At 42.0% G+C, this 12,106-nt stretch overlaps 1 protein-coding gene across 1 annotated transcript in view; it reads left to right on the top strand.

Moving 5' to 3' along the window:
* Positions 1-12,106, top strand: part of ROR1 (receptor tyrosine kinase like orphan receptor 1) — a 406,932-nt gene that overhangs the window by 273,627 nt on the left and 121,199 nt on the right. The window contains exons 3-4 of the mRNA XM_029228950.1: positions 8,880-9,167; positions 9,827-9,857. Of these exons, the coding sequence (XP_029084783.1) occupies positions 8,880-9,167; positions 9,827-9,857 (319 nt within the window). The remainder of the gene's footprint in view (positions 1-8,879; positions 9,168-9,826; positions 9,858-12,106) is intronic.

The following is a 12,106-nucleotide window of genomic DNA, read 5'->3' as shown; positions in this document are numbered from 1 at the left end:
TAAAAAAATGATGCAAATGAACTTATTTACAAAACAGAAATAGACTCACAAACATAGAAAACAAACTTATGGTTACCAAAAGGGAAGGGGGGGAGGGATAAACTAGGAGTTTGGGATTAACATATACACACTACTATATGTAAAATAAACAACAAGGACTTACTGTATAACACAGCATACTATCTTCAATATTTTGTAATAACCTATAATGGAAAAAACTGAAAAAGAATATATATATATAACTGAATCACTTTGCTGTACACCTGAAACATTGTAAATCAACTATACTTCAATTTAAAAATGTCAAAAAAAAAAAGAAACTACCATTTGTCAAATTTTGGTTTAGTATCAAAGAATACTATCCTAAATTATCTGAGAAGGCTATAAAAATACCCCTCTCTTTTCCAACTGTATGAAGCCAGATTTTCTTCGTATACTTCAACCAAAACAACATATCTCAAAAGATTGAATGCAGAAAGAGGAGAGTCCAGCTGTCTGGTCTTAAGCCAAATGATAGATCAATGACAATAGAAAACAGTGCCACTTTTCTCACTATTTGCATGTGTATCAGGAGGTGCAGGGGGGAATATAGTTATTTTTCATGACAATATTTGTTAACAAGTAATGAGATTATTTTCAAATAAATTAGTAAACAAATATTTTATAATTTTCTCTTGGGGGTCCTCAATATTTTAAAGAGTGTATAGGGGGTTCTGAAACCAAGGGGTTTGAGAACTTCTGTCCTGGAACAAGGACTCTGGAGCCAAAATAATTTTTTAAAGTTTTTTTTTAAAGAATTACTGTTTTTTAAATTAATTAAGTAATTAAAATTTATTTTTGGCTGCATTAGGTTTTCATTACTGCACGCGGGCTTTCTTTTAGCTGCATTGAGCGGGGACTACTCTTCGTTGCGGTGCACGGGTTTCTCATTGCGGTGGCTTCTCTTGTTGCGGAGCACGGGCTCTAGGCGTGTGGGCTTCAGTAGTTGTGGCATGTGGACTCCGTAGTTGTGGCACGCGGGATCTAGAGCGCAGGCTCAGTAGTTGTGGCACACGGGCTTAGTTGCTCCGCAGCAGGTGGGATCTTCCCGGACCAGGGCTCGAAACCATGTCCCCTGCGTTGGCAGATGGATTCTTAACCACTGCGCCACCAGGGAAGCCCTAAAGATTTTCTTTCAGAGAAGTTTTAGGTTCACAGCAAAATTGAAGGGAAGATACAGAGATTTTTTTTATATACACTCTGCCCCTTTACATGCATAATCTCTCCCGTTATCAACATTCCCCACCAGAGTCGTACATCTGTTAAAACTGGTGAAATTACATTGACACATCATAATCACCCAAAGTTCATAGTTTACATTATAGCTCACTCTTGTGTTGTACGTTCCATGGATTTAGACAAATGTATAATGACATGTATCCACCATTATAGAATCAGAGAGAGTATTTTCACTGCCCTAAAAATCCTCTGTGCTCTGCCCATTCATTCCCCCCCCACCCCCCAGTCTCTGGTAACCATTGATATTTCTACTGTCTAAAGTTTTACCTTTTCCGGAATGTCCTATAATTGGAATCATGCCATATGTAGCCTTTTAAGATTGGCTTCTTTCACTTAGTAATATGTATTTATGCTTCCTTTATGTGTTTTCATGGCTTGATAGCTCATTTCCTTTTAGCACTGAATAATATTCCATAGTCTAGATGTACTACAGTTTATCCATTTACCTACTGAGGGACAGCTTGTTTGCTTCCAGCTTTTGGCAATTGTGAATAAAGCTACAAACATCCACGCGCAGGGTTTTGTGTGGACATGTTTTCAACTACTTTGGGTAAATACCAAGGAGTGAGATTGCTGGATCATATGGTAAAAGTATTTTTATTTTTGTAAGAAACTGCCAAACTATCTTCCAAAGTAGCTGTAACATTTTGCGTTCCCACCAGCAATGAGAGAGAGTTCCTGTTGCTCCATGTCTTCATCAGCATTTGCTAATGTCAATGTTCTGGATTTTGATCATTCTAATGGGTGTTTAGTGTAACTCATTGTTTTAATTTGCGTTTCCCTGATGACATATGATGTGGAACATCTTTTCATATGTCTCTTTGCCATTTTTCTTCTTTGGTGAGGTATCTGTTAAAGTATTGGCCCATTTTTTATTGGGGTTGCTTTCTTATGGTTGAGTTTTAAGAGTTCTTTGTATATTTTGGTACTTTATCAGATGTGTCTTTTGCAAATGTTTTCTCCCAGTCTGTGGCTTGTCTTCTCATTCTGTTGATATTGTCTTTTGCAGAACAAAAGACAATTTTAAATTTTTAAAAATTTTAAATTTTAATAAAGTCCAGTTTATCATTTATTTATTTCATAGATCATGTCTTTGTTGTCATAGCTAAAAAGTCATTTCCATACTCAAGATCATCTGGGTTTTCTCCTATGTTATCTTCCAGGAATTTTGTAATTTTGCATCTTATGTTTAGGTCCGTGATCCATTTTGAGTTAATTTTTGTGAAGGGTGTAAGGGCTGTGTCTAGATTCATTTTTGCATGTGGATGTACAGTTGTTTCAGCACTATTTGTTGAAAAGACTGTCTTTGCTCCTTTGTGGTGACTTTGCTTCTTTGTCAAAGATCAGTTGATTATATATAGGTAGTCCACTGGACTCTATTTCTGGGCTGTCTATTCTCTTTCATCGGTCTATTTGTCTATTCTTTCACCAGTATCACACTGTCTTGATTACTGTAGCTTTATAGCAAGTCTTGAAGTTGGGTAGTGTCAGTCCTCCAGCTTTGTTCTTCTCCTTCAGTATTATGCTGGCTATTCTGGGTCTTTTGCCTCTCATATAAACTTTAGAATCAGTTTGTCAATATTCACAAAATAATTTGCTGGGATTTAGACTGAAATCTAAATCAATCTAAATGTGAATCAATAATTGTTTTGTCTCACTTCTACTTACTATGTGATCTTGGATGGCTTTTTTACCATCCCTGTGCCTTAGATATCTCATGTATAAAATGAGGACAATAATAATGGTTTGTAACAACACCTGCCATGGTAATAAGTACCCTTTAGATGTTAACTATTATCATCATTATATTGTATCATCATCATTGTCATTGTCACCATCATCATTATTACTAGTACCCCCACTGGGAGACATAGTTCATTCAGAGACACAGAGCTAGAAGTGGAGTCAGCAGAATTGGAATTTTTTCTCTCTCCAGCCAGATTATATCCCACCTCCCACTCACCAGTCTGCCATCTCAACATTTGTGGTCCACAAAAGCAGGGAAAGAAGGATGAGAAAGCTTCCACAGCTCAAGCACACATTGTCAGAGGTATTGAATAAAGCCACTGAAAAAAATATTGTTAAAAAACAAAATTCAAGTGAACAAATTTTTTAAATCTTTTTGGTTTTATTAAACAATTCATGAATCAGGCAGCATCCCATCTAGCAGATAGAAAGGAGTTCTGAAGAGCTGTACAAAATGAAAGACTTGTATAGGCAGAAAGGGGCAGAACAGGGTTGTTCCTAGCAAAGAGTAGATTGTTTGTGGCAAGGTCACTTTTAGGGCACAGCAGGGGTCTATCAGGCAGATCACCTCACTAGTGCTGACTAGGTAATTCCAGATTGATTGGTTTAAGTGTCCATTCCTGGGAGAGGTTGAAAGTGTAATTAAGTTAGGTATTAAGTCTCGGTTTGGTGATGTGGACTTAGCACAAGTGACTCCACTTTGGGCCTTTTTTTTTTTTTTTTGCGGTGCGCGGGCCTCTCACTGCTGTGGCCTCTCCCGTTGCGGAGAACAGGCTGCGGATGCGCAGGCCCAGCGGCCATGGCTCACGGGACCAGCCGCTCCGCGGCATGTGGGATCTTCCCAGACTGGGGCATGAACCCGCGTCCCCTGCATCGGCAGGCGGACTCTCAACCACTGCACCACCAGGGAAGCCCTGGGCCTTTTTTAACAGTATGCATAGCCAGGCTTAAACGTACAGGCCAAAATGCTTTTTCTGGCATTCAGACTCAGTACCTGCTGTCTGCTGTCGACTGAAAAAACTGCACAACCTAAAAGCTGACAATTGTTTTATTTGGCAGACTTACTGAAGACTTAAGCCCGGGATACAGCCTCTTAGGTAGCTCTCAGGGACAGTTTCAAAGAGGTATGGGAGGAGCCAGGACATATAGGAACTTTACCAAAAAAAAAAAAAAAAAAAAAAGCCCCCCAAAACCAAATGAACAACAACAACAAAACCAGGTAGTTGGAACATCAAAAGATTACTGCTAATTAAAGAAAAACCAGATATCTCAAGTTAATGAATGAATTTAGTGCTTTTCTGTAGGGGAAGATGCAAGAGCCTGGACTTAATGAAATTATTCCTTTGCTATGCAGCTTAACTATCTAGGGCCAGTAATCTCTTTTTTTTCTCCATCCTGAATCCTTTCAGGATGTACCATTGGGGTTGGGGGGGTGGTAGAGGAATTCAGCTGTAGTGGCTGACGGCTCAATGGCCGCCACATCTTGTTTACTGATATGGCAGGCGGCATTCTTAGTCCACACTGCCATCCAGTGCTTCTGTAGCTGAGGCCCATATGGAAACTTACACTATTTCAGGAGGTGCAGACCGCACAGGCCCATGTAATAGATCATGACTCCAAAGCCCAGTTGCAGCTAGGTGGTGGCAAACTGGTATCAGGTCCAGTTTACAGATTTCCTCTGCCCTGGGCGGCTTCGCTGGGATGCCCAGGTGTTCTCTGAAAGAAATGACTAGTCCATAACCTGCAATGGCCATGCCAGTGCTGGGTGTAGAACAGAGAGTGGGTCCCCTAGTGTGGCCCATGAGGCTGCTCCAGGAGGATCCAGATAGTTCTGGGAAGAGAATGGATCACGGCCAGAGGCTTGTTAGCAACAAGGCTGATAGCAATGATTCAGACATGCGTTTTTATTTTATTTTATTCCAGTCACAAAATGCTTTCGTGTTGTTTAGGCCAAATGTGTTTCTGATGCTTCCAGTCTTTGCCAAACTGAGGACCAGATCATTTGCTTGTTTTACTTATTAAGTGAGCAGCTACAGATGGCAAATAAATTGAACATTATTCTTTATCACTAAAAAGTTAGAACCAAATTCCCTGTGTTTATGGCAAGGCTCCTTTGTTCAGTAGACACAAAAATGTGTTTACATTTCCTTTGTTCTCCCTGGAAACATACTGCCTGAGCCAGCTATTACACTGATTTCAAGATGCCCTGTAACCCTTGTTGTTTTTTGTTTTTGTTTTTGTTTTCCGGTACGTGGGCCTCTCACTGTTGTGGCCTCTCCCGTTGCAGAGCACAGGCTCTGGATGCGCAGGCTCAGCGGCTGTGGCTCACGGGCCTAGCCGCTCTGCAGCATGTGGGATCTTCCCGGACCAGGGCACGAACCCGTGTCCCCTGCATCGGCAGGCGGACTCTCAACCACTGCGCCACCAGGGAAGCCCCCTTGTTTTTGTTTTAGGTAGATATGATATAGAACTTCACGGACAAATTAACCACTCTCTCCTGCAGTGTGTTAGTTATGTGATCTTGGGCAGGTGGCCTCATCCCTCAGATCTGTCCTGTAAAGTCAGGACTGGACATGGCCAGGAAACCAATCAGTTCGATGGATAATCATTCCCCATTTTTAGGCATAAGTTATTTGTGAGAAAAAGAAAAGAAAAAAATAGCTAATATAATAGCAGAAACTTTCACATGCTGTTTGCTCCGTGCCAGACCCTATTCAAAGTACTTTCCATGTATTAATTAATATAATCCTCACAGTAGCCCTATGAGGGAGATATAATTATTGTACTAATTTCACAGGTAACAAAATTTGAGACACAGAGAGGTTAAATAACTTGCCCAAGGTCACACAGCTGATAAGTAGCAGAACCAGGATGCAAATTCAGACATTCTAGCTTCAGAGTTTGTGAGGGTTGATTTCATCTGGTGGATCAACCCGTACTAATTTGTTTTCAATAAGTTTGAGTACACCTTCAGAGAATACTTGAAATACTCCGCCCAGTTATAGAACTCTCTGTCTCTGGGCTAATTTATGTTCCTAGAAGAAAAAATTTGAAGAACTGTGTGTCTGTGATTGTAGTATCATGCAAAGTAACTGGGGTTTGGAGGCAAAAGAAACAGTTTAAAGTTCCAGCTCATCCTTTTATATTTTACGCTATGAGGGCTTGGCCAAAAAGCTTGCTGGGATTTCAGTAGCAACTTCCTATGGGGGAAGAACCAAAGAAATAAAGTAGAATTGACTTTTGTTTTCTTGACTAAAACTCAACAGTCATGTCAACCCCTGAGATGCACACCTAGACACTGCCATCCTGGCCTCTGGGGAGTGTGGTTGATGTTGGCTGGCTTTGATATTTAAAGGAGGTAGAAATCTGGGAGAGGGAGCCAGGCTGTGGGAGTACCTGAGTGATGGCACCTCTTACCACTGTGGAGACCCCTCTGAAACCGTGCAACTCAGATTGGGACTCAAACCCAGCCTAAACGCATATTGGGACTCGAACCCACACACCAGGACTCGAACCCTGCCAAACCCAGGTTGGGACTTGAAACCCAGTCTTTTAATTGAGATTACACACCTGGTCCCAGGACTTAATGAAGCTCAGGTTCTTGATGTCTTGTCGCAGAAAGACTTCAGTGAGAGACAAAGTGATAGGTGAGAAGTGGATTTATTTAGAGAGAAACCGACTTCACAGACAGAGTGTGGGCCATCTCAGAAGGTGAGAGGACCCGATACATGGGGTGGTTAGTTTTTATGGGCTGGGTAATTTTATATGCTAAAGAGTGGGAGGATTATTCCAACTATTTTCGGGGAAGGGGCAGGGATTTCCAGGAATTGGGCCACCGCCCTTTTTTTGGCCTTTTACGGTTACCCTCAGAACTGTCATGGCACTGGTGGGTGTGTCATTTAGATGGTAATATATTACAACGAGCGTATAATGAGGCTCTAGGTCCACTGGAAGTCGAATCTTCTGCCATCTTGGACCTAGTTGTTTCTAACCAGTTTTTGTCATGTCCTATGGCTATGTCATTCTTTTAAAGGTTGTGCCCTGCCCCCTTCCCTCCTGTTTCACCTCCATCTCAAAGCTGGACCCATGCTACAGAAAGGACAGGAAACAGGAGGTAGCCTCAAGGAGAAGGGCCTATCAGAGGATATCAGGTCAGTGAGGTACCTGGCTTCTGGAGGGAAACCATAACACCAGCCAGAACACATAGCTAAAGGTTAGACCCATTAACCAGACAATCCTGGCTGGAGTTAGGGGAAGATCACAGCCCTGTGGGTGTGTGGATATGTGTAAACCCCAGCTCTTCTTTAAGGAAGAAGTTTGAATTCTGTCTCCCCTCCTCAGTGTGACTCAGGCTACCAAAGCAATCGGATGGGGTGGAAAGAGCTAGGTTTTTGAGCCAGAGAGAGCTGAACCAGCCCTTGGCTCAGCTGTGTGGCCTTGGGCAAGTCACTTAACCTCTCTGATCCTAGGTCTCCTCATTGTTGAGCAGCGATGACAATTCCTCCTCCCTTGCGGGGTTATAGGGCAGGTAAATACTAAAGTAAAGCCCCTGGCATATGGCAGGACTTAGAGTCTATCTGTTCTTACTACTGTACTAACCAGCTTGGCTCAGTTGAACTTTGTTTAGGTGCTAGGCTGAGCCTGAGTCGTTGGTGCTAGAAGCTTTGGGCACAATGTACATCTTACTGTGTGACCACAGGGCAAGTCAGCTAATCTCTGAGACATCTCCCCTGCAGCTGGGCATCATGATACTTCCTGTGCCTTTCCTACCTCACGGGGTTATTAGAGGATAACAGGAGACAGAGTAAAAGGCATTGCACAGAAGTTGTTATTATTATAAAAATAATAGAACACTGATTAATATATATGAGTGCTTTTTGCCATATACTAGTTTAAATGCTTCCCATGCCTTGCCTGATTTAATTTAAATTTTTTTTTTTTGCTTTTCATCTGATTTAATTTTAATCCTCTCACGGTTTTGCCAGGTAGAGGGGGTGGAGCAGGGATTCACTACTAAGGATCTTGGGGGTACTTTCTGGGATACTGATGATGTTCTGTTGTTCTATATCTTGATAGGGGCATCGGTTACATGGGTACATGCATTTGTCAAGGCTCGTGGGGCTGTGCAATTAAGACTGATACGTTTCATACAATATAAATTATATCTCAATTAAAAATTGAATGCATAGAATAATATATTGTAATGTGTTGCAGTTGACATGAGTAACATTATGGAAATAATTTCATTACCTCTCACCACTTTGTCTGCCAGCAGCCTGGCCTTCATAACCCTTATTATATCATCACTGACAGGAAGATTTTCAGCATCCTTCCCAGTCTTGGGCCATGTGGATATAAATATATTGCTCCTACCTTTCCAGTTTTTCATACTTTCTCTCTTATCAAAAGTGGACAAACTGGTAGGATCTTTGCCAGAATGTTAAGAGGGATGTCATTTCGGGGTGATGTAAATTTTACTTCTTTATCTTTTTCACTGTACTGTTTGAGTTTGTAACAAGAAGCATGTATTTTTTTTTTATACTCCGAAACACAAAAGCTCATCTTGTCTTGGCTGAGAAATTTATCCATGGGTACCACATTGTCATTTGAAAACTTTGGGTTTTATACCATGGTTAGTAACAAATTTCCTTCCAAGCAGCAGACTCTGTGGGTGATTGTTTACTAGTCACAGGGTCTCAGTAAAGGGATGATTTCAACCATCCCTTGTCTGTCTCCACCATGCCGCTCCTGTTCAGTCTCTCTGTGGTCTGGGGCACACAGAGTGAGTTTGGGTTGCTTGGAGGTACTCTCCAGCAGTCTGCCCCTCTCACCTGCCTGCTTCTCCCTGTGCACAGAGTCTTACCTGGCCCTCGATGAACCGATGAATAACATCACCACGTCCCTGGGGCAGACGGCAGAACTGCACTGCAAAGTCTCTGGGAATCCGCCTCCCACTATCCGCTGGTTCAAAAATGATGCACCTGTGGTCCAGGAGCCCCGGAGGATCTCCTTTCGGGCAACCAACTATGGCTCTCGGCTACGGATTAGAAACCTCGACACCACAGACACGGGCTACTTCCAGTGCGTGGCGACGAACGGCAAGAAGGTGGTTTCTACCACTGGAGTCTTGTTTGTCAAGTTCGGTAAGCAGCTTCCTACTGGGGATGGCCTTTGGCCCTCAGCCTCTGCGGGGGTGAGGAGGTCCTGGGTGTGCCCAGCAACACAGAAGCTGGTCCTCTTGTACCCATTTTAGAAATAAGTAAACCAAGGCCCAGCATTTAAGTACTATGTTCACGGTCACCCAGCCAGTAAACTGCAGAGCAGGAGCAGGGTCCAGATAGGTCTGACCTCAGCCCCAATTCTAAGTCACTGCATCAGTGAATTCTTCTCAACAAGAATGTTCCTTGTCCAGAGAAGTTGGGAAGATTTCCAGCACTCAGGCCCCTTTTCTGTCCAGCTGCCATCACAGACCCCTGCCTGCTGTTGCAATGAACGTCCTCGTGCTCATTCAGCCTCCCACTGAAACTCGCTGCATCTCGTGAGGATGCCTACTCTGACTCATTTTTTAGCCCTTGTCTTAGCATTTTTCAGGCTCTGAACTGTGGGATATAGACACAGTCTCACTGGTATGTTTTTTCATAGAGGTGGTTGGGGGAGCTGGAGCAAAATAATAAATTCCAGAAAAATAAATATCACCTCGGGGTGGCTGAGAACTTTAGTCCGTAATGGTTTGACTGTCCTGATGTTCACCCTCCTATAACCCAGACTGACTGTTTCTTTTGTTTTTCTTTCATTTCTTCAGGCCCCCCTCCCACTGCAAGTCCAGGGTCCTCGTAAGTATTTAGATCTTCTTTCTTGTCTTTTTAAAGCGCTTCTCCAGAGTTGCTAGGGCAAAGGCAATGTTGTCCTCTGCTTGGGTCAAAACACTGTGTTTCCAGATTTCATTCCATTTTGCCCTGCCCTCATTCCATTTTGCTTTTTCTTTGATATGAAGATTCATAGGAGACCAGCACTGGCAGTAATCTCAAGCATGGTAATGTTGATTCTGAGCAATCAAAGCAAAAAGTCTACTTACATGTACTATTTTAAAATTAAGCTAACATTTAGTTACAATGGATTTGGTAAGATCAAACCAAAAAAATGAAACACTGCTGGCTTAGGAACCTATACTCTAGTCTTTGCTTAAAAGGATCTGTTCTCCGTTTCTGCAAATATTTCTGATGCTTTAGTTATTGAACAAGTCATCTGTTGGGTGATCACTTTATTTTTATTCCCTTTAAAAAACTCAGGCAGAAGTTCTGACTCACCTAGGAGAAGAAAGCCCTGTGTCTGGATGAGAGTTACGTGGAAGTTTGATTCATTTTGAGTCCCTTATTAATAGATCTCAAGATCCAGTTTCTTTAACTGACACTATTGTTGATACATTTTTCCTTTTCTGGCTAAGGGAATCTCTTCTTTCATTGTAGGAGCATTCACTTGGGATATTTTTATTTATGTATAATTTTTATTTGGGGGGGGAGACCCATTTATTAAAACCCTTGCTCTGCAAGAAAATATATTCCATATTTTGTAGATTTCTGAAGTAAAACTTGCCAGGTTCTGCCATGAGAGCATCAAAATGCCTGGCCTTGACTAAACCAATGGCAAGTACAACAGCCGCTTAATTTGCTCTAATCCTCTCTGCGCCTCTTAATTACAGTGTGGGATATTTAAATATATTTGTGTGTTCCTGGAGGCCCAGTGGCCCACAATCCCATTAATAAAACAGGTAACGGGTAAAAATAAACATTGGCTTTCAGCCACACTGTTCTGCTATTTCATCAGCCAATTAAAGGCAACTGTTAAGAGTCTTTAAAATCACCCAAGTGCTAACTGCATTCTACTTGCTCAGGTAGAAAATGCTGATTCATCTTAAAACAGATCAGAAGTGTGGTCACTGTGCCTTGCATTTCTTTCTTTTTTTAGAAAAATAAATTTATTTACTTATTTTTGGCTGCGTTGGGTCTTCGTTGCTGTGTGCGGGCTTTCTTTTTAGTTGCGGCGAGCGGGGGCTACTCTTCATTGCGGTGCACAGTCTTCTCATTACGGTGGCTTCTCTTGTTGCGGAGCACAGGCTCTAGTTTCGCGGGCTTCAGTAGTTGTGGCACGTGGGCTCAGTAGTTGTGGCTCGTGGGCTCTAGAGCGCAAGCTCAGTAGTCGTGGCACAAGGGCCCAGTTGCTCTGCGGCATGTGGGATCTTCCAGGACCAGGGCACTCACCCATGTCCCCTGCGTTGGCAGGCAGACTCCTAACCACTGCTCCACCAGGGAAGCCCTGCCTTGCATTTCTTAAAGTTAATCTTTTTTTTTTTTTTTTTTGATGAACTCACTTATTAGTTGATATGTGGAATCCTTTTGAAGTCTTATTTAAGCAAAGATGAAAACTTTTGTTACTGGCTGTAAAAATGCTTCCCACTCCGGTACCTTATTTGTTCCTGTTAATCTGAGTTTCAAATGTTGTTGATAATCTGTATCCTAGGTTGATTAATGTGGTTCACTAGTCTGCCTTTGCTATTAAGCACTGGGCTGTTGACTTTCTAGCTGTTGTATTTGTATAAGAGTTCCTTTTTTTAGTATCAGAATTATTTTTAAACCCTTTTATGCCCTTACTTGAAGTTTTCATTCTTTCTTTGCTGCTACCTTTCTGATGAACCCAGTCTATCTTTCATGGTTTTTAATTTCATACAAAGATAGTATTCTGCTTTTCTGAGCTGCTATCTATGGAAAGGGTATTGAAGTTCCTTAAGGATGCTCAACCGTAGCTAAAAGTATCCTTTGATGTCAGGCACTCTGTTTTATGTTAGCTGTCCATTTATCCATCATGTTAATCGGCAATAGCATGAAATGTACAGTTGCCATGTTTTCTTGGAGGGAGCTGCAAAAAAAATACAATCAAAGTTGGAAATCCTACAGGGCCTTCTGCAGCTCAGTCTTTATCCTCAGTTTGGCATTTTGATACCCTTTTCTCTCATTCCCTTAGAAACTGGCGATGTATCCTGCTTTTTTCTCCTTTCTCAGCTGCCACCACTTACCCTATCTCTAAG

This window comes from Monodon monoceros, unplaced genomic scaffold, assembly GCF_005190385.1.
Source record: "Monodon monoceros isolate NGI ecotype Baffin Bay Population unplaced genomic scaffold, NGI_Narwhal_1 Super_Scaffold_18, whole genome shotgun sequence".
Lineage (NCBI taxonomy): Eukaryota > Metazoa > Chordata > Mammalia > Artiodactyla > Monodontidae > Monodon > Monodon monoceros.
Note: the sequence above shows the minus strand (reverse complement) of the source record. Positions and strands in the feature narration are given on the sequence as shown.